The 24,896-nt window shown below is 44.4% G+C and overlaps 1 protein-coding gene across 3 annotated transcripts in view; it reads right to left on the reverse strand.

Annotated features, from left to right (window-relative positions):
• The window catches only part of LOC119807963, a 132,928-nt gene that overhangs the window by 40,055 nt on the left and 67,977 nt on the right, over positions 1-24,896 (reverse strand). For 2 of the 3 annotated variants that reach the window (XR_005284377.1, XR_005284378.1), the window contains one exon: positions 11,813-11,867. Coding sequence is in view for 1 of the 3 variants with exons in the window: in XM_038320223.1 (XP_038176151.1) it covers positions 10,501-10,632; positions 11,813-11,867; positions 18,657-18,999 (530 nt within the window). In the remaining 2 variants the exon portion in view is untranslated. Of the gene's footprint in view, positions 1-10,500; positions 10,633-11,812; positions 11,868-18,656; positions 19,284-24,896 lie in introns of those variants that run through there. The other variant, XM_038320223.1, reaches the window with a different exon arrangement.

Below are 24,896 nucleotides of genomic sequence, written 5' to 3' on the forward strand. Positions count from 1 at the left end.
AAGAGAGAATTGATATGCAGATGTGTGCCTACTTCCTACACAGGGACTTGACAAGACTATGGCTGGAAAAGTTATCAGGAAGAGAGGGGAACAATGACCAAATTCCTCCCAGTTCAGCAGAAAGGTGTTGTGTTGGATACATACCCTGTACCAGGAGAACCAGACTGCTGCAAGACTGACCAAATGCAGGTTAGGTCTGCTGAGTGGCCAGGATGTGTGCAAAGCAATCTGGGAACGCTTCTGTGTGGTAAGCTTGGTAAGAAGCTGGTGTCAATATTGCAGAGAAGTAGCTATCTGGTCTGGCTGGTGACTCAGATGGCGAGAAAAAGGACAGGGTTCAGAATGGTGTCATGCAGTGTGGTCAGCCTTGTGGTGTCCGAGAACGAACGGCAGTGAAATTCCCACAGGCATGGGGCTGGCTCAACAGGCACAGGCCAAAGCCTCGAGCAGGCCAGGAAAGCAGCTTGTCTTCAGGTCTTGTCCTCCAAAAAAGACTCTTTAGAAGAGGGAGTTAGGGATTTTAATCTGAAAATACTGTAGCTATTAGCATTGCTAATCTTAAATTACTTATGAAAATGATCAATGGACCTAATCTTACCACTTATCCATTTCAACACTACACATCTGCCAAAAGCAAACTGAACTAGAGTAATATTATTAATATAATATAAATATTATATATATTATATAATATATAATGTAATATAATACAATATAATAGGTCTTTTAAAAATTGAGCACATGAACTTTGGCATAACAAAATTAACTAATGACATTTAAAGTATGCAATTAGTTGACCAACATTTAATGAACTCAACTTTTCTGTGTATTTTCATTTGTTTATAATTTGTTGGGTTGTTTTCCTTTCCTCTCTTCTTTTTAGGTGGTGGTCTATTTTGTTTTCTGGGTGTTTGGGGAGTGGGGTTTGTATCAGATTTTTGTTTTTTAAGGAAGACTTTAAAGTTGGGTAAGTAGGGAGAAAGAGGAGATCTTGGGGGGAAGGAAGAATATGAACAAAAATTTAAAAATTGTTTTATATAATAAAAGTAAAATAAAAATAAAAGTGTGTGAGTATTGAGCGGCAGGTTTCCAGTTCTGCCAGCAGGGGAGCTTGGGAGAATAAGACAACTTTAGTTTACCTCAAGCCTGCTCCTTTGGGTCTCTGTGACACTATTCTGTGATCTAACCTAGGGTTTTTCAAACCATGCAGCAACCCATTTGTGCTGTAAGCAGTACTTTTAGAAAAATGCAAGAGTTAATCAAAATTATGTAACTAGATGTGTGTGGCATGTACTTTTCCAAGCGGTATTGGCATATACCTTTAATTCTAGCACTTGGGAGGCAGACGCAGGTGGATCTCTGTGAGTTCAACAAGACCAGCCTGGTTTACAGAGTGGGTTCCAGGACAGCCAGGGCTACACAGAAAAACACTGTCTTGAAAAACCAAAAAAAAGATCCTTTCTGGGAAAGAAACTGATCCAAAAAATACCAAAAAACAATCCTTTCTGGGAAAGAAACTGGTCCAATAGGAAATCATGCTTAGTAGGAATCATTAGGAATAAAGTGGGTGGATCACATGTAGATTTAATTTGAATTGGAACTATGCCATCCTTCTTATCATGGGAACTAATCCATAAACCAAGACGTGTTTGTACTATGCTAAACACTGGTCCTAAAGGTATCTTATAAGTCATTATTCAATCACCCTGTATCTATTCTCCCGGGGGGGGGGGGGGTAAGAAAGAATGAAGCTTAAAAAAACAAAAATAAAACAAAAACCCCAACAATAAAAACCTACTTCTAATCCATTACAAAGGATTAATTGTTAATTGTTAAGCAGGATTAATTATAGTAATCGCAGCTATCAAACACTGTTTATCATGTGCCACAGCATGTTTTATACATTGTATACACCATTAACTCCCTTGATCCTCTCAGCAGACCCATGAATTAGACACTGAAAATATTTGTTTTACAGATAAACACCACAAACATTAAGTCAGTTGCCTGCAATGTAGTATGAGACATGGAGTTTGGCATCTCAAGCCATCTTTGTTGCAGGGCATCAGGAACACAACCGTGAAGACACTGAGAGACAGGAAACATGAACTGCCCCCCAAGTCTAGCCTCACTTCCTCATGTTTAGTGCCCCAGGGCACACCACCAAGCTCCCTAAAAGAGCAACACAACATACGTCTTACTCTGTGCTGCAGAAAAACAAAACAAGAACAACAAAACCCCCACTGAAATGCAACAAGCTGATTTACATTTCTCCAATAAATTCTTATTTAAATCACAACAGAAGCCTGGCAGTGGTGGCAGTGCACGCCTTTAATCCCAGCACTGGGGAGGCAGAGCAGATGGATCTCTGTGAGTTCAAGGTTTGCCTGGTCTACAAAAGCTTAGTTCCAGGGCAGGCTCCAAACTACAGAGAGACCCTGTCTCGAAAAAAAAAAAAGCAAACAAAAAACAAAACAAACAACAACAACAAAAACCTACAAGCGAAGGGGTCGGTTGTAGTGTGGAGCCCCAGCAGTGCCTCACTAGGGGCCTCAGCAGCTTCTAACAGGCTCTGAGAGAACTGGAGGTCTACCACAGTGTGATGCGTATACAGCCAGCATTCAGGAAAACATTAAACATGAGGCACAGCATTTACCCATCGAACCTCCTGGCTTCCTTTCAGGTTACTTTTATAACAGAGTCTATACAAACAGTAAGAATCAACACTGTTGTTGGCGGCGTGAGTCCTAGGACTCAGACTCTAGTAGGAACCTTACTTTTTAAGGTTATAATTTGGATGTGAAATGTCACCCTACAGGCTCCTATGTTAAATTCTTAATGAATACTTGATAGCACTGTTCTGACAAACTATGGGACCTTTAAAAGGTGGGGCCTAGCTGGAGGAAGGGGGTTGCTGTGAAGGGTGGACCCACCCTGCATGTGCACTAGCTCTTGCAGATTTGAGGACTGTGTCCCCTTCAACTGTGAGACAACGTAATTCCTTTTTTCTTTAAGCTGCTTCTCCCAGTGAAAGAACCTAGCACAAATGCTGAGTAAACAGCTATGATACAGCCCTTCTTCCAACGTGTGCGCTGAAGTAGTCAGTGCAACTAACAAATGAAGGCAATACTCATCTGACTTGTAACTGTAACTGCAGGTTTCTACCATGCAAGTACCTTCTGGGGAAAAATAAGCAAAGTTATCAAAATTAATATATGTGGAGATGGTTTACACATTGTGACATGGAGGTTTAAATTTCAGAATAGTTAGGGTTTTTTGTTTGTTTGTTTGTTTTGGTTTTTTGAGACAGGATTTCTCTGTGGCTTTGGAGCCTGTCCTGGAACTAACTAGCCTGGCCTCGAACTCACAGAGATCCACCTGCCTCTGCCTTTGCCTCTGCCTCTCGAGTGCTGGGATAAAAAGCGTGCGCCACCACCGCCCAGCATCTTAGGGTATTTTTAAATGTATTGAAACACTTGAATAAAACCTGGGGCTTCACTGCAGTGACTATGTTGTGTGATGCTTCCTTTTCATTTTTCCATATAGTCTCTAGGTGACTTAAAAATTAAAAGTCAATTCTCACTTTAGAACATACAGTTCAGATGCACCATTAAAGTAAAATCTTCCTTGAATAGTACTGTTTACACAAGACTTAATTCACAGAAGAGGCAGGAAAGAGGACTTTACAGTCCATCATTAAAATGATGTTTAGGTATCTTAAGGCTGTTTCTCTTAATGAACAGACCGAGCTGTTCATTTCTATAAAGTACTCAGTGTGTCTGACACCAGCACATTTGACATTGTCTGGAACGCACACTGTGGTTTCAAAAAATAAGATGATTCAGTTGTGTACTAATATAGTCAATCTGCTTCTGAGAAAGATACTCTTGGGAGAGCAGTGATGTCTGCACGGAGCAGTCGGCACTTGCTACAAGGGCAATAGCACACAATGACTTTTCTGGCGCTGCTGCTCATCCTTCCCGTCCCCTTACCCTGCCTGCTTCCTGAGCCAAGTGGGAGCATTCTTCTTAAGACAGCCTGCAGGAGAGGGGAGAACCCTGAACATGGCAAGGACGCTTCTTCTTTTTTTAAACTGGACACGAGATTGTTTATAAGCACAGGAGAATTAAATACAAAAAATGGTTTCTTCTGCAAACATAATTTATTAACACATTTAAAACTGCACCAGGAGCTGGGGACATAGCTCAGCTGTTAGAACACTTGCCAAGGTTCAATCCCCAGTAAATAAAACTATGAGTGGTGCCACAAGCCTGTAATCCACTTATTGGGATGTGGGGGCAGGAGGATCAAAGGTTTATAGTCACCCTTGGCTACATAGTGAATTCCAGGCTAGCCTGAGGTCCCCATAAGACTCTGTCTCAGTACAAAACAAAAACAAAAAACTCCATCGCAAAATCCCTGCATTTATGCCAGGAAAAACAGCATGGCTATCAACTCTGTAGCCGCAGGTTTTGCTTGTTTTAAGGAGCTCGTTGAGGCCTCCCTAGAATACAGAAATGAGGGCAGTTGTTTTGAAGTTAAGGAAGAGTACAGAGCTAGGAGGACAGGGAACATTTAAGGGAGGAGCTTTTGTTAAAGGAGGAAGTTGTTCCAGGTTTGAAAGTAGCTCACAAAGCCTTCATTGTTGGAGGATAAGGGTGGGCCTCTGTCCTTCCTGCCCTCAAGCTGGCACAGTGGAAAAACCAGTGAACTGGGATATGAGTGGACACTCACAAAATAAATAATGTTGTAACACTGCAAAATAAATTCGGGTAACAATGTTTAGCAAAATGTATCCTCAAATTCTTAAGAACAATAAAGAATCGCCAACAGTCCAAAAAAGACTCAAAGAAGAATAAGGAAGGAACAATAGGTCTTGACTTCTAAATACACCATGAAGCTACAGTGATTAAAGCAGTATGGTAATGTCAGTAGAACAGACGAATCCAGTGGGAAAATAAACCTATGCATAGAGCCAATTGATCTCAACAAGGACACCCACACATAAGAAAGAACAGGCTCCTTCAATATACAGTATCAAGAAGATGAAAAATAGTAAAACTGGATTTATCTTAACACCCTACAAAATAATGTGTTCCAAGAGTTGGTGAGGTGGCTCAAGGGGAAAGGCACCTGCTGTCAAGACTGATAATCTGAGCTCTATTTCCAGGACCAGAGAGCACCTACCCCTGTGAGCCATCCTCTGACCTCCACACATGTACTGTACTGCCCATGTGTATTTAAAAGTGCACACTCATACACATAAATACATACAAGTAATTTTTAAAATTAAAAAATGTACAAAAAAAGAACTAAAGACTTAAATTTAAACCCGGAATGCATGAAGTCATTTGGAGAAAATACAGGGGAAGCTAGGTCTTTGTCATTGCGTCTAGGCAGGAAATTTCTTGAATGGGACAGAAGCACAAGGAATAAAAGCGAAATGAGACAAATGGGATCAGAGCAAGTGAAGAAGCTCAGCAGGGCACAGGAGGCGGGGCTGGAGGAGACCGCTGGGCCTGGGTAAGCCACCTATCTGACAGTCACACAGAGCACACATGGGGGCCAGAGGCAGAACAGTCTCATCTCTAACGTTGGCATTTCTCCAACAATGACATACAAATATGACCATGATGCATACAAAGATTCTCAACATTGCTGGTTTGCAAGAAAATGCAAATCGAAAGCACGTGCGAGCTGTGTGAAGTAGAGCACCCCTTCAGTCCCAGCACTAGGAGGCAGAGCAAACCACAGTAGGCTACTGCTTCCCACCTTTCAGGATGGTTACTATAACAAAACAAAACAAAACAAATACACACAAAAAAAAACCCCAAAATCACAATAGCAAAAAGATGAGAAACTGCAGCCCTTCCACAGTTATCTGTTGGTGTAAAAAGCAGCTACAACGGAACATTGTGCATGTTCGTACACACGCACGCGCACACACAATGACCCAGTGCTTGCATGTCCATCTCATCTTCCTAATCCCTGACACAGCAACACCTCAAGTGCTGATACAGTGACACCTTGCTGCATACAAGCACTTCATCTGGGGAAGGTACTCCTAATTATATTACTTTATCTGATGATTAAACGTGGTGTACAATTTTCAAGTATCCACTTTAGAACTTGTAACACCAAAATTATTAAAGTGCACCCAACTGCAGAGAGCTTGGATCATTGTATTATTCTATTATACCCCCTAATGTTAAAGGGAAAGCTCCTTAAAACTGCAAACACTGCTTCAATATTTGAAATTGAAAAATGGAATTTATGCCCTGGCAATGCTGAAGCAAGCAGGGGCAGCCCATATCGTATATGGCAGTTCTTTTGAACTTGTCCATATACTGGGTTCCATGGTCTAACTTGATGAGGATGACTGACCAGGTCTCTTCCTCTGCTTCAATATTACTTGGACCCAATTAGTCTGAGATTCCAATGAGGCTCTGGCTGTCACATCATTCTCAGCAAGGGTAGGAAAGTATATTTCACCTGGGCTTCCCGATCTTGAGAGCATTAAACTGAATGGCAGTAGAGCCTAGCCTTGTGTTTTCAACGGATGCTTAGTACGTGGGACTCCCAAATGTAACACCATTACTACCTTTAAAAATTAGTTACTGTTTTGTGCGTATGTGTGTGCACACTCATGGGGAAGCTAGAGGTTGACATCAGATGCCTTTCTCAGTCACTTGGACACCTATCTTGGGTGCAGGGCTCTCATTTAACCAGGAGTTCATGAACTGGACATAGTGGCTGGCCCAAGAGCCTCAGGAATCCTCCTGTCTCTGTTCTTCAACACTCAGTGCTAGGGTTACAGACATGTACTTAAAGCTAGCTTCACATGGTTGCCAAGATATGAACTGGGGTATTCATGCATGCATAGTGGCACCAGTGACTGAGCTATCTCCCTAGCCTAACATTATTTTCTCTGTCATATAAATCCAGAAAAGGCAAAGCAGATCAAAACTCCAAACTACAGGAGACACAAATGCAACAACTTCCGGCTGCAGCTTTGGCAGCATCTCACCTGGGCCTGGCAGGAACACTGGCTATTTGCTGAACACAGTTAATATGCACACTACCTGAACAGAGACGCTTAGGACTTCAGCCCCTGGTTCAAAACCAGCCTTCTCAACACACTGCTTCAAACACACTATTTCACCTCCTCTTGTTTAGCCCCCTTCTAGTCTCACTTAAGCCTGACTGCCTGACACAGGCTTTCCTCTATCTTCAGATCAATCCAGGTGCCTTGACAAAAGGAACAGTTCCACAGGACAATAGCCAGAAAGATGGAAAACATATTTTAAAATAAACATTCTTCATATTTGAGGTTACAAAACCCAAGCACATTACTTTATGTTCCCAGATGCTGCTAGATTTATTCCCTTAAGTCGACAGCTCTGTTTGCCCAGTTCTGTCACTCTCTGAAGCCTGTGACGCTGAGCTTGCCTACTGAAAAAAAAAAAAAAAAAAAAAAAAAAAGAGGGACAGAGACAGCATGAGGATGCTTGGCAGGTAGACCCACACTGAGCTCCACGTCTTGCTTGCTCGAAGTTGCTGGCTACAGGGACTAACACACACATTCTAATGGTTTCCTAACCAACTGCCCTTCACCTAGGAGTAGAAACCTAAACAAGGACAAGTTAGCAAACAGGTGAAAAATCTTATGTCTGAGCAACAAGAGAAGTATTCCAGTCAAAGGCTCTTAACAGTTAGTTACCTATCAGCTTTCAAGTATCTACCAAAGGGAGATGGGCTACTACTGCTTTATTTAAATTAAAAGACCATTTTGTACATGAGAGTCCTTAAAATCTGTTCTGGACATAGTATAGCCTTCGAAGCACGCAATTGTGCATTTTGTTATGTCTTTTGAAGCCAGCCTGCCTCTGCATTCAGTGACACCTTCCCCAGATAAGCACTGCACAGAACCACCATGATGCCCTGATTGGATCTCTGAAGTGAAGTGTCAGTAGCCTGGATTTCTTTTTCTAAAAACTTGTTTTGATTTTTGGTTTTTTTCCTATGTATGAGTACTTTGCCCGCATGTATATATGTGCATCACGTGCACATCTCACGCCTAAGGAGGTGAGAGGAGGGCATCAGATCTCCTGAACTGAAGTCAGGGGTGGTTGTGAGCATATGGGTGTTAGGAAGCAAACGTGTGTCCTCTTAATCACTGAGCCAGCTCCCTGGTCTCTGGCTCTACTCTTCCACTCAAGGCTTGTAAACAGGACCAAATGCACCTCTCATGTAAGAAAAATAAGCCATCCAAAAAGGGAAGCTCTAATTTGTCTGGAGGAAACAAGTTACCCCTTTCACAATCCTTTAAAAGACCCAAGTCTGAGAAATAATGAGTGCATGGTATTTTGCAGCCACACTGATGGAGGACTCTCATTGGTTAATAAAGAAACTGCCGTGGCTTTTTGATAGGGCAGGATTTAGATAGGTGGAGTAGACAGAACAGAAGGCTGGGAAGAAGGGAAGTTAGTCAGATGCCATGCCTCTCCTCTCTGAGACAGACGCCATGGATCCAGCCACCAGGTCAGACATGCTGAATCTTTCCCGGTAAGCCACCACCTCGTGGTGCTACACACATTAATAGAAATGGCTTAATCAAGATGTGAGAGTTAGCCAGTAAGAGGCTAGAGCTAATAGGCCAGGCAGTGTTTAAAAGAATACAATTTGTGTGTTGTTATTTCCGGGACTAATATAGCTATGCGGGAGGCGGGCAGGATGAAAAGCAGGCCTGCCCGCACGCAGCTCCTTCTACAGAATGGCCTGCTCGTCTCATCACTACACCACACTATCCGTGCAGGAAGCTCAGGACTAGGATTTTTATCATGAAATCCTGTCCTTATTACATCTCTACTCCTTGAACCAAATTCTAAGATGTGAATACTTCTTAGTTCATCAGATATGAGCTACAAATGGCAAGTATGTATGAGGGGCTTATGCAAGAAAACTTCAGTACATTCCAGTATAAAACATATCCACATAAGAAAGCTTAAGGTCCCTATGACAAATTCCAGAGGAGAACACCACGCAATACTACATTTTGGCCAGCAGGTGTCTCTCTGGAGTGTTTGACAACAACCCAGAAGAGGGCCAGTTAAGGAAGACCCCACTATTACTCTACAACCACGTGAACCCCAGACCTGACCACTCATGGGAGGCTGGGGAGTGAAGATAGGGGGATTTTGAGATCAGAGAACCCCAACAGTTGTGTTTCTGAGAAACTGTACATCTCAATATAAAATGAGAATTAGTGCAGAAGTAGTTGTTTTCTTAAAATTTAATAGCAAGATCTTTGTGTGGAGACAAATGAGTTCGTACGTATGTGCACGTGCAGGCAGAGGCTAAAGGTCAACTCTCAGGTGTCCTTGTATCACTTGTGGTCATTTTAGTTGTTTGTGGAACAGAATCCCTTTAGTGCTCAACTGATTTGGTTAGATTAGCTGGCAGTGGGTGCCAGGGATTCTCCTGTCTCCACCCCGCAGTGCTAGCGATTAAGTGATTGCAGATACATGCTGCCACACCTGGCTTTTTCCATGGAGGCCGGATCCAAATTCAGGTCCTCAGCTTTATAGGATAAGCACTTTCCTGACTGGCTTACCTCTTCTGTTTAACAGTGAGATCTAGCAGCATGGAAGGATGGCAAATATGATTGTTACTGGTCAGGAAAGCAGTGTCAAAGCTCAAACAGAAAGACAGCAGAGTAGAGGATGGCAAGTAGAAAAAAGAGAGGTCAGTTACAAAAAGGTTAAAGTTCGTGGCAAAGAAATAAGCAGTGAAGACCTGGGTTGGGTTCCCAGCATCCTTAGCCTCGTTTGTAACTCTAGTTTCAGAGCATCTGATGCTCTTTGGCCTCTGAGGACATGGTACACACACAGTGTATACATACATACATACACACACACACGTGTTCAGGCAAACACCCATACATATTAAATAATTTTTAAAATTAAATTATGCCAAGTTTGCAGGGGATTTAAGGACAAAGAAGCAGCAGTGCACGGAACACAAACTCAAGGGCAAGGACCCATGGGCCGCTGACACAGCACAAAGTCTCACAAGTCTGCCAGACAACACCCTGGGAGTCAGAATCCGTATTAAAAAGAAATAGTAAGTGTTAGCAGAAAACAGACTAGAGAGCCAGGTGTGATAGTCAACACCTTTAATCCCAACACTGGGGAAGGCAGAGGCAGGCAGATCTCTGTGAGTTTGAAGTCAGATTGGTCTACATAATGAGTTTCAAAATAGGCAGGGCTATGTAAAGAGACAAACAGAGATTAGAAAATTGTGACAGGTATAAATGAATGCAGTGCTAAGTAGTATTTCATCCTATGGGTCTGAGTGTTGCTGACTGGCATATTCAGTGCACCTGTGGTACAGTAACGCCCATGCACCTCCCAGGGGAAGAAAAACCCCAAAACCCAAGCAGGGAGCCACAGCAAACACCAAGTGACACTGCATTTGAGATAAGGCAGGCAGGTAACTTACCAAGCCACATGGTGGAGGGGGAGAAGCTGCATCATGAAGGCCATCCAGAGAAGTCTACCAGATCGGTCCCTCACCCTGAGTAAAGGGATGCCGCTGATGCATTGAAGGAGAGAAACCGAGACGACAGAAAGGCTGAAAATGAGAAGAATAAAGAGCATTGCCACGTGAGGAGACACGAGTTCGAATACACGTGCAGAACCAAAGAGACAAAGGGCAAATGAGGAGGAAGGGGAGGTGCTTGCTAAATCCACAAACACGTCTCTTTATCATCACTAGCTCAGTGCCAAAGCCTTCCTGGTACCACAAAGTTGGACTTCAACAATTGGGGATTTCTCATCCAAGTTATCTGCTGCCCTCAGAACATGGGGTGCTGTTCTTACTGCCATCTTTATATATCATTAATGCTAGTCCCGAGGCCACCACCTGTAAACAAAGCTGTTCTCCATTTTCCCAAATGATAAACTCTCAGGCAACTCAAAGTGCTTCCCACCAAGTCTGATGATTTGAGGTCAATCCCTGGGACTCACATGGCAGAGAAAAAGAGAACTTATCCTTTGACATCCACGTCCCTGCCCCCAACACACACACACACTTTTTTATTTATTAAAGGAATTTTAAGGCTGTGCATGGTGGTGTATACCTGTCATCCCAGCACTTAGGCGGCAGAGGCAAAAGGATCAGGACTTCTTTTCCTTGGTTTTTCAAGAGAGGGGTTTTCTGTGTAGCTTTGGAGCCTATCCTGGAACTCTTTTTGTAGACCAGGCTGGCCTTGAACTCACCAAGATCCACCTGCCTCTTCCTCTTAAGTGCTGGGATTCAAGTTGTGTGCCACCACCCAGCTTGAAGATCAGGACTTTAAGGCCAGCCTAAGCTACATAAAGAGTTTGGGAGTGGCTGGCACTATACGAGGTTCTGTCTTCAAAAGTTTAATAACCATAATAATCACTATTACTTAAAATTATTAAAGAATCAACAAATTTCAAAACAGTGCTTTAGTTTCAAAAGTGAAACCAATTTGACACTCAAAGTTATTATGAATTATAATATTATAAAGTGCTTAAAGGCAAAAATGAATTGATATGCCAAGATAAAAGGTTCTTAGATCCACTCAGGCCATATCTAAACTTATCAAGGCTGTTCATTCACCCTTGGAACAGAAGGTGTGACTTTGTGTGGCATTTTCTATGTTAACAACTAGTTCATTTGGGGCCTAGGTACACTTACAATAACTGAAAGGGCGAACACATACTAGTTCCTTTGTCAGATACTATTCTAAGCATTTATAAATATACACACAACTAATTTCACTTGCCTGTTTGGTGGTTTATTGTATTGTTGCAAGGGTCCAGGCTGCTGACATTTTCCCCCTGCAAATGAGGACAGAATTGTTAGCAAGTGTTAACAAAGGTGCATCCACACATTTCCGATTGTTATTTGGTATTTTCTAAACTTACTTAATCCATCATTTCAGGATAACTTTATTGTGTTTAATATTTTTTTTTTTAAAAAAAGGCCCATTTAAGATAAGAAACCATCTCTATGTTCACTAGGAATAAGGACTTGAGAAACAAGTATCTCGTGGCTTCAAAGAAAAATAATTCGGTTTAGCTGAGGTTCACCTCACACTGGATTTTTCTGTTCGATACAATCACATTTAACAGCACCGAGGTGGGGGCCGTGTGCGCCACAGTGCGCCACGGAGGTCAGAGGACACCTGCAGCAGTTGGTCCTCTCCTTCCACCAACCAAGCGTGTCTTGGGGATTAAACTCAGGTCATCATGCTTGGAGGTGAGCACCTTCCCTGGCAGAACCATTCTGCCAGTCCTTGATATGCTTTCCACGTCACCCTCCGTGACGATCATTTGTAGGTGACCAACTTCTCACCTCACCCTCTACGTTAAGAAGCAAATACAGCTCTAAAGAGAGATAAGACCAATCCACAGATATAGTTTTAAGATTTACCTAGAGATTCAACACAATATTACGGGGAAAGTGTTTGTCAAAAATGGGTGTTACTGTTTAGGCAAGGCTCAAGTGACATTTACCCTGGGGAGTCTGTGACTAGCCAGGAAGCAGAGAGGCCGTCTCCAGGATTTCTCACAAGTCTCAGACCCTCATTTTGGTGGGATACTAAAGCAAACCTCATGTTAGGGAAGCTCCGAACAGACTATTTAGGGTCATAATACCTAGTGCTCATTCGTAATGAAAAACAGAACTGCCAAAAAAGCAGCTCCACTTAGTTTGACCCATAGTTCCTGTTCTGCCAGCACTCGTCATCTCCCGCGGGCCCACGAACCCTAGACACCAGCATCCAGGCAGTTCGGAGATGAGGACCCATCCACGGAATGAACTGTCTGGTGAGCCTGCTGGAGCCACCATCAATGGGAGTCCTTCTAATCCAGGCCAGCCCAGGCCGTCCTGCTACTGTCCTTCCCCTGAACAAACAAGAATGCGCCTCTAACTCTATGCCCTCCCAGACTCTTACCCAAGATGTGTCTTGAGGAAATGCCATAAACCATGAATCAGACAGGGTTCAACCCCACTCACTCTTTACCCTGATGTTCTGATGAGGACCACAGCTGACACGGCCTGCTCTGGCCCTGCTCCCCTCTACATTCTGACTCTTTAACCTTCTCTCTCACTAACCCACGAGGTCCCTGAGGTGGAGCCGCTCATTTGATTGGCACAGCTTACTATAGGGGCTCAGTGGATCTGTTCTTGAAATGATGGCATATGATGTGGGGCTCCCCTCTGTAAGCTGTGAATGTTTTATTGCCATTAGTCAATAAAGAAGCTGCATTTGGCCAATGGCTTAACAGAATAGAGGTAGGCAGGAAACTAAACTGAATGCCGGGAGAAAGTAGGCGGGGTCAGGGAGAAGCCATGTATCCGCTGCCAGAGGCAGACATGCCAGAACTTGCCACAACCAGGTGGCGATACACAGATTAATAGAAATGGACCAATTTAAGATGTAAAAGTTAGCCAGAAATACGCTTAAACTAGTGGCCAAACAGTATTGCAATTAATACAGATTTCTGAGTCTGGATGGCCAGATACAAGCAAGCAGACTCCCCCAACAGACATAAAACTATTAGAACCCAATGAACCATCAACAAAGAGGGAAGGCTCTGCCGGGCAGACCACATGGCTTCACTGACCAAGTGCCGACCTCCCTGTGGTGTCCCTTCCTCCAAGAGAACCAGGAACCAGACAGGCTCTGTCTATATTCATGGCTCAATTTTTGTTGTTATTGTTGCTGTTTCCTATGCTTCTGTGGCCAAAATAAACCTGAACTTATTAAAAGAGAAAGAGCACAAAGTTCAAGACAACTGAGAAGCAATTCTGCAGCAAGGCCTCTGGCAGAGGTTACTAAGAAACACCATCAACAAAAAGGAAAACATACATTTGGCCAAGGAAGTCCTCAGCTGGCACAATGCTGGGAAACACGCGCAAAAGGCTGCGTCTGCTGCAGTCAGCACAGCTGAGGCCGAGAGCAGTGTGGAGAAGGCCTTGCTGCTGCCTTCCTCCCATCCCTGAGGTACACAAGACCAGGGCACTGGACCACTGTGTTCTCCTCCCACTGACCTCACAAGTCAACAACTGTCATCTCCTAACTGGATGCCTGGGGTTTTAAATGGTTCACAGCTGTGTGGATTTGAAAAGATGTTCCCCTCACATTCACATTTCAGGTCCCTTTTGTGAGGGGATTAGGAAAAAATCTCCCCACCCTCCCCAATACCTGGTTCTAAATCTTCATCTAGACATGGTTAAAGAGTCATCTGCATTCATTCTTTGAACAGTGTGCATTCCAATAGCCCGGCACAGGTCTAGAGACTTGTATTCCAGAGCACAGAAAGGGGTCTTCTGGGAAGGCTCTGATAGGTCAGGCTGCTGTGTGGCCTACAACGTGAGCGCGCGCAGGGGCAGAGCGGAGAAAGCAGCTCCTGGGCTCCCGGGACACTGGAAGAGGAGCAAGGCTGGTCCTTAGTGCAGCCAGGGCTACGGACAGCACAGCCGTGCCTGGGCATCTAAAAGATGGGTTCTTCCTGAACACAGATGAGATGCCCTGGATCGGTCATAGTGATCTGGGTATCTCCACTTCTATGCTTTACACCTGAGCCCAAAGATCCGGGCATTCAAGGCTCGGTCTCCAGCCTAGCATTCCTGGAGGTGGTGGGATCTTACACCACGGGTCTCTCTGTGCCCATTTTGGTCCACCCACAGTCCCCCTCCACAGGCCTAATGCAACGGGACAACTGTCGTAACTTAAACATCCAAAACTGTAGGACAACATAAACCTATTCTGTTTATAAATTTATAATCTTGGGCATTTTATTTTAGTGATAGACATATAGATATGTAGTTAACTAACACCATTTACTAGGTACATTTCTGTTTAAATTACTGTCTTCATGACAGGAAACTGGGTTTTAAACTAGAACAGAAATAATCCATGATCATCAGACAGTGGAAAAGATCAAACAATAAAGTTACTGAAAAACAAAAATACACGGAGTATGCATGTATTCCTACACTGGCCACCACCATGTACAAGTATTTTTTATTTATTCTGAAAATAAAGGGCTTTGTCCCTAGCTAAGGAGAAAGGCCCTTATATTTATGTGGTCATGCCAGGCGATTAGTGTTTAAAACATGGTTCTCCACATGAAAATCTACTGATCCACAGCCAAAGAAACACCAAGCAGAAGAACCCTTACAAGCCAGCTTCAAGTGTGTGGCTGTGCCAGTGGGAGGTCAGCCCCCTAGCACAACACCAAGGAGGAGCCATGCTTCTATATACAGACTTTGGCTCTGGTAACTATGATAAGGTGGTGCACAGTACAATGGACATAATGAAATTCTTTGAAAATTAAATATCCTTTTTACTCTCTGATCTGTGGATAAATGGGGGTGGGAAGAGGTCACAGTGTAGTGTCCTAAAACCTACCAGGCTGCTTTGAGTACCGCAGCCGTGGAGGCTGCCGTCTGTCAGGAGCAGAATCCCTGCCCTCCATTTCCACAGCACTCCACTCCAATGCCGTCAGCTGACCTAGTTTTAGCTACAGACGAAAGGGACACGCTCAGTATTTAGCTCTCAGAATGGACATGGTGTGTTCACTCAGCTTCTATCAAACTGTGCCAAGACGGGCAAATCCCTACGGGTGATCTTGAGGCTGCCATACTGCCCTATGGCAGAATTCTTTTAGTGTCAATGTGTATACAGCTGGGGCCAGTGAGAGCACACCCTGATCCAGGAGGCTTATATGCAAACGACATACGGGCACGTTCAACTTTTCATCTCGGAACGACTGCAGCTTATTATCCTGGCCATCTTCGACAGTTCACAGCATCTACTTCCTTTTCAGTTTGCTTCAAAGGATAACACTGCACTGATAAGATCATCAGGTAAAGGTGCTTGCTGCCAAGACTGACCACTTGACTTCAAGTCCTGGGAGCTGCATGGTGGAAGAAGAGAACCAGCTCCTGAAAGTGTCCTCTGGCTTATACACACACGCTCCAAAAATTTTCCTTAAAAAGCATTTAAAGTGATTAAAAAATCACTTCTATAGTTTGAGACTATAGCAGCATGCATAGGAAAAAAATTTCTTCAATAGAGTCTCACTGGGTTTATTAATCACACTTCAAGGTAGACCGTATGCCCAGCAGAAGATAGTTCACACAAAATGAACTCAATGGTATTTTTATTTCTTTATTTTTTGTCTTCTTGCTCTTTTGCTTGTATATTTTATTTGGTTTTGAGATAGGGTCTCTCTGTGTAGTCCTGGCCATTCTGGAACTCACTATGTAGACCAGGTTGGTTTCAAACTCAAGATATCCTTCTTCCGCTATCTCCTGAGTGCTGGGGTTAAAAGTCATTCGCCACCACTCCTAGCCTTTTGCTTCTGCTTTTTTCTTCGCCACCCACCCCAGTGTGTTTCTTAATTTTGTTTCTTGTTTAGAGAGAGAGAAAGTGAGGATGAGGAGTGGAGTAGTGGGAGGTTCTGTGAGGGGTTGGGGGAAGGGAAAGTGAGCAGAAAATATTAACTGAAAATAATGTTTTCCAAAATATTAAAAAAAGGATCCTCAGCAAATTTGTGAGATAAGGCCACTATAAACACCTTGGGTGACTTAATGTTAACAGGTAACTTAAAAAAAAAAAAAACCAGGTAAAGTGTCGAGGGCACACAGCAGAGAACAGACTCAATCTGTGAGGCTCCTGTAGCTTAAAGCCAAGTCGAGCAAGGACACGAGGGACCTGGGCACAACATAAGTCATTATTTTCAAAGTAAGTTGTTTCCCTTACTGAAGACAGCCTTGTTCACTCCATCTCCTGCATCAGGCATGGCAAAAAGACCAGACTACAGACCCCTCCCCAAAGACAACGTCACAACTGTGTGTGCCACAGGCACTATGCCGAGAATGCTTCTTCAGTCCAGAGCAGCCTTCAGACTGGAGCACTGGGCTCCATGCCAACCTCTCAAGTGGGTGCACCTGCCTCCCTCCACGCTGCTCAGCACACGCAGAACACGCAGCACATCCAGCCTGCATCCACTCCTGCCTGACACTGTCTCTGAGACACAAGCAGGCAGACCAGCATCATGAGCTAGCTCTCTGTGGAGCCTCAGCGAGGACCACAGTGATGTGTGCATGCACTCACTGGATGAGGGGAGAGAGAGGCGGAGAGAGAGGATGCTGCAGTTGTCACCTAACTAACAGGTGCACTGCATAGCACATGTGGGTCCTGGGAGGAAATTACTCTGGATGCACTTCATTCTGCATAGAAAAGACATGCGCTTCGGAGGGGCCGCTTCTCATTGTCAGTGTGTTTATAACCTACTGGTAAAGCTGACTCCTTAGAAACAATCCTACTAATTTCTTTTTAATCAAGAATACATTATTTCATACTACAAATAAGGAAACAATCACTTGTGGTTACTGCGAAGCCTGAAGAAAATGTGCTGCACATTAGAACAAGTCTTTCGTTAAAGCACACAGGCTGTCCACCCCAGAACAGGCCTGCAACCCTTTCCCACCTTCAAGAATTCCAATTTAGAGAAGCTTCCACCCCAACATTACTAATTAGTACAAAAACAGAAACTTTTTTTCCTTCTCTCTCTCCTCTCTCTCTCTCTCTCTCTCTCTCTCTCTCTCTGAGAATCTAACACTATAGACTTTTATAACACTTAGGACTTTTCTCAGTTTGATATAGGACTTTTGAACATCCATTAAATAAGAAATTTGGGAACTGCAGTACCACTGCCCCAAACAGTAACTACTATTCACAAGAATTTCTGCAACGCACATCAGCTCCCTCCCTACAAGCTCTCCAAGCCACACACCTGACACCACAGAGTAGCTCTCCCAGGTCTACACCAGCAGCCCCACCTGCTGTCAGTGCTCACCTTCTAGGTGACCTGGATCCTCTAAGTACCCCTTTCTCCTTCAGACTGCTGCCCTGGGCAGCAGAGTGGCCAACCCAGGATGGTGTCTGGGTAGTGCCTAACAATAAGTCAAAGTCTCCTCACAGTGGGTGGAGCTATTTTCATATGACCCTCCAGTCTGGGTAGTTTCTCCCTGAGAAGAACGGCACAGGTTAGGAGACAACAATGAGGGGTCTTATCTTAGCCTCAAGACTTCTTCAAACAGCTTCTTCAGATTGTAAACTTTAGAAGCATCAGCAGACGCTTCCTCACCTATCAATCTGCAGTCAGATTTGAAACTTGGCACATTTTTTTTAAGAGAGAAAAAGATGCTAACTCTTGTATAATGGAGAAGGGTAAGAAGCGCAACAAATGTGAAAGGATGTCTGGAGCTGCTCTCCATCAAGACTGTTTGTCCAGAGGATCTAGTTTGACGTGTGCATGCTGAGTGCACGTGCCATTCTACCCATTTTTCCTTATGGTTGAGCAAACCAGTCCAGAAACAATGCCTGCTTCAACAATTCCTCACTCCACCACAGGGGAAAATCTGCCTCTTCAGGGAAGACTCGACCGACCATGATTCAAAGGACAGGGCAAACTCCCCACTCCGTCTGTGGTGTCTCTCTCTCTCTCTCTCTCTCTCTCTCTCTCTCTCTCTCTCTCTCTCTCTCTCTCACACACACACACACACACACACACACACACACACACACACACAAAACCTGTATCACTTACCATTCCGATAACCTCTGGGGAAGACAAAAACTGACAGGGATGTTAGTGAACCAAGCCTGGGGGTGGTTAATACTCCTGGAAGCTCAGTTCTGTACCAGGGCTTCAAAGCAGACAGAGCCCTCTTCTCACCCAGGTCCCCAAAACTGCCACACGGGTAGGCCTGGTCACACCTGCGCATCGCAGAGAACTGAATGCAAGGATTCAACAGGACACAGGCAGCCAGGAATGCAACACCCAAGCAGGACCCAAAAGAGAGTAGGCGAAAGGCTCTGGCCATGGCCAGGGCCTGGGATGCGTCTGGGCAAGGGCAAGAAGCATCTGTTGCTGGCTGAAGGACCAGCATTCCCCAGCCATTTCAAGGCAGCCTTGCCGTGGAAGCCTGAGGAGCACAATACCAGACCTTGACGGTACACTGTAGTTCACCTGGGCGTGACGCAAGTTTGCAGCAGAGCAACACCCAGCCAGAGACAGAGGCCAAACTTGGTAAAGCAAACAGGGAAAGTGCTGGAAAATATTACAAAGTGCTTTGTAAAGTAAAAGTATTTGTCTGGAATTGAGAGAGGAAAGAAATAACCAACAGCATAGGAAGTACCGTAGAGATTAATGCACTTATGCACCAGCGCTGGGTTCGAGTCCTAGTACAATCCCAAAGGGGGGAAAAACAAAACAAATAAAGGAGAAAGCAGCGAGCCAGGAGCCTAGGAAGGGTGACAGCAGGGCAGTCTCCAGCTGGAACAGAGAGTTCACATGGGCCCCGGCCTGTGCTTGCTTCTATTCGGCCCACCCACAGTTTCTGGGGCAAACAAATTCTTGGCTGAGCAGGTATGTGTGGGAGGCCTGACTATTTTCCAGCATTAGAGCTTTGCCCAGAACTACTTAATCAGGATTTTTTCAAGGTCACATATTAAAAGCCGATGTTACAGCCTTACAAAACAAACAACTCTGGAGTCCAGGGGGCAGGAGAGCCGAAGTGACCATTCACACGTGATCTAGCTTTCTATCCATCCGGATTACGGAGAAGCAGGCAAACACAGACATAGGAAAATCTCTCCTCTCTCTCTCTCTCTCTCTTTCTCTCTCTCTCTCTCTCTCTCTCTCTCTCTCTCTCTCTCTCTCTCTCTCTCTCTCTCTCTCTCTCTCTCTGATAGAATTCAAACCCTCCTCAATAGGCTGACAGAACTTGACCCTCACTCATCCTTCACAACGGGTCACTGCCACCATCAACACAGCTCTCGTGCAGAGGCAAACAGAAGGGCCCTGTGGGCCCTGCTATCCTGCCCCTCAATAGGACAAATTGTAACAAAAGCCCAGTTATATACATCTAATTAATTTCCCCAGTGCCATGGTTTTTCTCAGTGTAGTATCATCACGGATGGTCTCTCCCTTGAAGTACAGATAGGACAATACCATCCTCAATGCTTTAAAAAGCCATGTTTTGGAGGGCTGGAAAGATCCCAGGGCTTCGCCCACCATTCACCCTCACACTGCCCGGTTAGAAGGCACTCTAGCCAAAGCTTTGATCCTATTAACAGTACAGCACACAAGCTTCTGAAAGGGCCTTGCGGTTACTGATTGCAGCCAGAGTTTTGCTGTTACCTTTTAATACACCTTGACGATAAGAACGTCAGGTGGTTTCCAGGATTCACCTGTCCAGTTCTAGCTTGTTCCTTGGCTGGTGCCTGGAACTCTCCAGGATCTAACACAGAGGTAGGCACTCTGGATTGCTCACGTGGGCAAACAGATGAATGAACAAATAGAAGGCTATTAATTCTTAGAGGCTGAGTTTAGGGGACACTGTTGACGCACGTAAGAATCAACAGGCAGCCAACGTGGGCACAGTTATCACTCTAAAGGCCTAAATCTGAACAAAAAAAAAAAATCATTAGGGGATTAACTCTAAAGACACTTTAGGCATGTGTAATAGGTAAGGGGATGCTATTAACAATAGATTTTTTGGTTTTTTTTTTTCCAAGACAGGGTTTCTCTGTAGCTTTGGAGCCTGTTCTGGAGCTAGCTCTTGTAGGCCAGGCTAGCTTCGAATTTACAGATCAGCCTGCCTCTGCCTCCCCAGTGCTGGGATTAAAGGCGTGCACCACAACCACCTGACTAACAACAGATTTTTAAAACACACAGCTGATGTTTTTAACATAGACAGCAACTGGAGCCGGGTGGTGGTGGTGCACACCTTTAATCCCAGCACTCAGGAGGCAGAGGCAGGCAGATCTCTGTGGGTTCAAGGCCAGCCTGGTCTAAAAGAGCTAGTTCCAGGACAGGCTCCAAAGCTACAAAGAAACCCTGCCTCGAAAAACCGAAAAAAAAAAAAAAAAGACAGCAACTGGGTTAGTATGTGTGAAACATACACTCTTTTCCTATGAAATCATACTCTCTCCAAAGGTATCAAGCCTTAGGGCGCCATCTTTTCTAATATTCATCCCCAATCTGAATCTTTGAGTCCACAAAGACCTCTTTACCTCCTCTTTCAAGAGACTGTCCCTGATTTTCCAGATACAAAGAATCACTCTTCTTGCTTGTAGTAGTAGTCAAAAGAACTTGGCTCAGAGCTGAAGAGATGGCTCAGCAGTTAAAAGCACTGGCTGCTCTTCTAGAGGACCTGTGTTAAATTCTCACCCAGCACATGGTGGTGGCTCACAACCATCTCTAGTGGCATCTGCTGCCCTCTTCTGGCACAAAGGCATCCAGGCAGACAAAACATTCACACATAAAATAAATCAAAAATAAAGGAGGGGAGTGAGGGGGTACCCATGAAGTATTTCCAAGATATTAACACCTCGGTTTCTAAATGTCCAAATGTATTCGATATTTGAAAGCTGTAGTTTAAACTCTGCAATCATTGATGAACAGGCTTTCCAAGCCTGCAGGCTGTTATCCACCCCACAGCACCCAGGAGGCCGCTCTCAAGGCCTGGCACATACAGGGGAACTCTTACTGGACGCAACAGGCCACTGAGACTTCTTTGTGGACTTGCTGTTTTAGGACAGGCTCTCACTCTGTTCCTCAGTCTGGCCTGGAACTCAGTATGGAGCCCAAGCTGGTCTTGCCCAGTGGTGAGCCTTCTCGCTCAGCCTTTCAGCTGCTATGATTACAGGCTTAAATGGCCAGATCTAGCCCAGTGTCTGAGAACACCTGTGTCACACAGTCCACTCACCTGTGTTTGCCTGTATGCGACCCACTCTCCTGAACTTAAGGGAAGCCTGCGTGTGCCAAGTCATTCGTGAATGTGGACTTGCAGGTGATACCAGGCGGGGTCCAGGGGCATCTATGAGGAATCATTGCACGTAAAAGACCTTTGGGATAGTAGCCTATCTGAGAAGGGCCAAATATTTACTCTAAGAATGGGAATTTCCTGTGTGCCTAGGTGTGATAAGGGATGTCAGCAACTCCTCCCTCAGTTTAGTTACAAGGTTACAGCTTGTAAAAAGAACTCCTTATCCCTTAGACTGAATGGGTTGGGAACCAAAATGCAAAAACCTTGCACATATTATTTAAAATAAAAAACCTTTTACTATTTTCAGATAATTACCTGTGAGAAAAGCTTTTAAAATATTACACATTTAAAACAGAGTATGCAGCTTTGCTCAACACAGGGGCTGGTGTGAATACCAGCTGGTGTGAATACAGCTATCACACAGTTAACAGCATCTAACTCACAGTTCTGTATTGGGGGGGCAGGCTAGGTTCAGCCCCTGCTTCACAAACCACTCTTTACTTCTTTAACTGTTATAGCCTTGCAGCAGGTAAACACTGCAAAGGAAAAAAAAACCAAACCTATACTATAAAACATCGCTTTGTTTCAGAAGTAGACTCTCCTGGAAGATTCAGGCTACCAGGGTTCACCACCAACTGTAATATCTGAAAAATTCCCTCAGTGTTTCCCAAACACTTAGCCTTTATGTTAGCTGCTGGGGACCAGGGCAGGTAGATCTAACTGTTCCGATGGAAGAAAAGCTGGTTTGGGGTATAGCTCCACGGGGGTCCCCTGTGGAAAGAGGCAGGTACTGCAAAGTGAGAATGTAGCATCCGGCTTCTGTGGTTTGAGAACATACTCAGCTCAAACACAGAAGACCCTCTGACCAAGACACAGCTGTCCTCTGTGTCAGGGGGAAGGTGATGTCCACAGCTCACCTCGGTCCAACTGAAAATGCTTAGTGGTCCCTAGGATATCCGAATGCCTAGGAAACACAACAACTGCTTTGAAAATACCATTACAAAAGCAGGATGTATTCCTTTTCGCCTTTAGTAACCCTTCTTCTTCTCACCAAGTATGGAACCTTAAACATCTTAGTAAAGATAAAGATGAGCAAAATCAATAAAACAGAAACATGCTTTTGTTATGAAACTCAAGTTCTTCTACTCCATCACCTCAAACTTCATTTAACTCGTCTGTTCAGTTTTCACATCTAAACCTAAACTTCCTGAGGACATAGGATAAACCATCTAGCCTCTTATGTTCCAGTGACTAAAGAGGTTGCAGTAAGGGGAAGTTTACACAGCATTTGCCAGTAAAGCAAGACACACATGCTCTGCAAACAACAACCAGGGCCCCTTCTGCAGCCACAAAAGACAATACCTGCACTGCAGGATAATTCTGTACTCTGAAAGTTAAAACATTTTTTTTAAATATTTATTTATTCATTCATTCATTTATTTATTTATTTATTATGTATACAATATTCTGTCTGTGTGTATGCCTGCACGCCAGAAGTGGGCACCAGACCCCATTAGAGATGGTTGTGAGCCACCATGTGGTTGCTGGGAATCGAACTCAGGACCTTTGGAAGAGCAGGCAATGCTCTTAACCTCTGAGCCATCTCTCCAGCCCCAAGTTAAAACATTTTAAGTCACACTTAGGTGTGCATGGATTGTTGAGAGGGATCAGAAAACAGCAACGGGGTTTATCAATCAAGCCCAGCAGGCCCATTAAAAATACCTGAGGGCGGGACAGTGGTGGTGCATGCCTTTAGTCCCAGCACTGGGGAGGCAGAGGCAAGTGGGTCTGTGAGTTCTAGACAAGTCTAGTCTACAAGAGCTAGTTCTAGACTGTGACACAGAAATACCGTCTCTACAAACCAAAAAAGCTGAGGGAATACGAACCTGTACAAGTAGTTACCCTGAGGCTGGAGAAACCTCACTGTTGGTCCCAAGCACAGACACAGCTCTAGGGTCTGGTACCTTTAGCCTCAGGGACACACGTACTCCTGGTCACAGGCCCACCTCCCACACTGTGAAATAATAAACCTTTCACACTGAAATTTTTAATTTATAAGAATATTCAGCAACTGGCTAGTCGGTGGTGGCGCACAACTTTCATCCCAAAACTCAGGAAGCAGAGGCAGGAGGAGCTCTGTGAGTTCGAGGCCAGCCTGGACTATGAGAGCCAGTTCCAGGACAGGCCTCAAAGCTGCAGGGAAACCGTCTTGAACTGACACTGGTGGAAAGTCTCTCGAGGGCACAGCAGACCAGCAGATGTCAACATGATGGGGCTTGTGGCTTCTGAAAATGTACTTTTCAAAATGGCTCTTATTTCTTCTTGAAGTAGCACAAACTCAGGACTCAGAGTTTCAATTTTCTTCTAGTGACTATAACCTCACAATATGCTGTGTCCATGTGAACATGTGTGAGGATGTGTGTGCATGTCTGTGAATGCGTGCACATGCATTTCATGGTTTACTGAAAATACACTATGCGCTGGGGAAAATTTTATTTAAAATCTTTAAAAAGTTTCTCTCAAATAGTCATTATTGTTTCCATTTTCCAGATTATACAAACAGAAGTTCAGAAAGGTCTATGTGTGGCCAAAACCACACACTTAGCCAATAGCAGGGTTGCGATTCAAACCCAGGTCTGACTGACTTCCAAGCCAATGCCATGTTGGAAAGCATTTTAATACAGGACTCTGTGCTGGCTCTCATGGGGACCGAGAGGCACCTACCTTGTCAGCTTTAACATATGCATGGACAGGGCAGAGCAGTAGAGCATGCACGGAAAGTCCAGAAATGCTGGCGATGTTCAGAGAATGAAACCAATGTGTTCCTTTTGTTGTTATGTTTTGAGAGAGGGTCTGGGGTAGCCCACGCTGGATCGCCAACCCACTATGAGGCTGAGAATGGCTTTTAGCCCTGATCCTCCAGCCTCCACTCTCAGGATGCAGGCATTACAGGTGCATGTAAGGCACCATGCTTTTGGAGAGGGATGGAGTGGAAGTAGGAGCGAGATAATTGC

The sequence above is a fragment of the Arvicola amphibius genome, chromosome 2 (genome assembly GCF_903992535.2).
Source record: "Arvicola amphibius chromosome 2, mArvAmp1.2, whole genome shotgun sequence".
NCBI classification, from domain to species: domain Eukaryota; kingdom Metazoa; phylum Chordata; class Mammalia; order Rodentia; family Cricetidae; genus Arvicola; species Arvicola amphibius.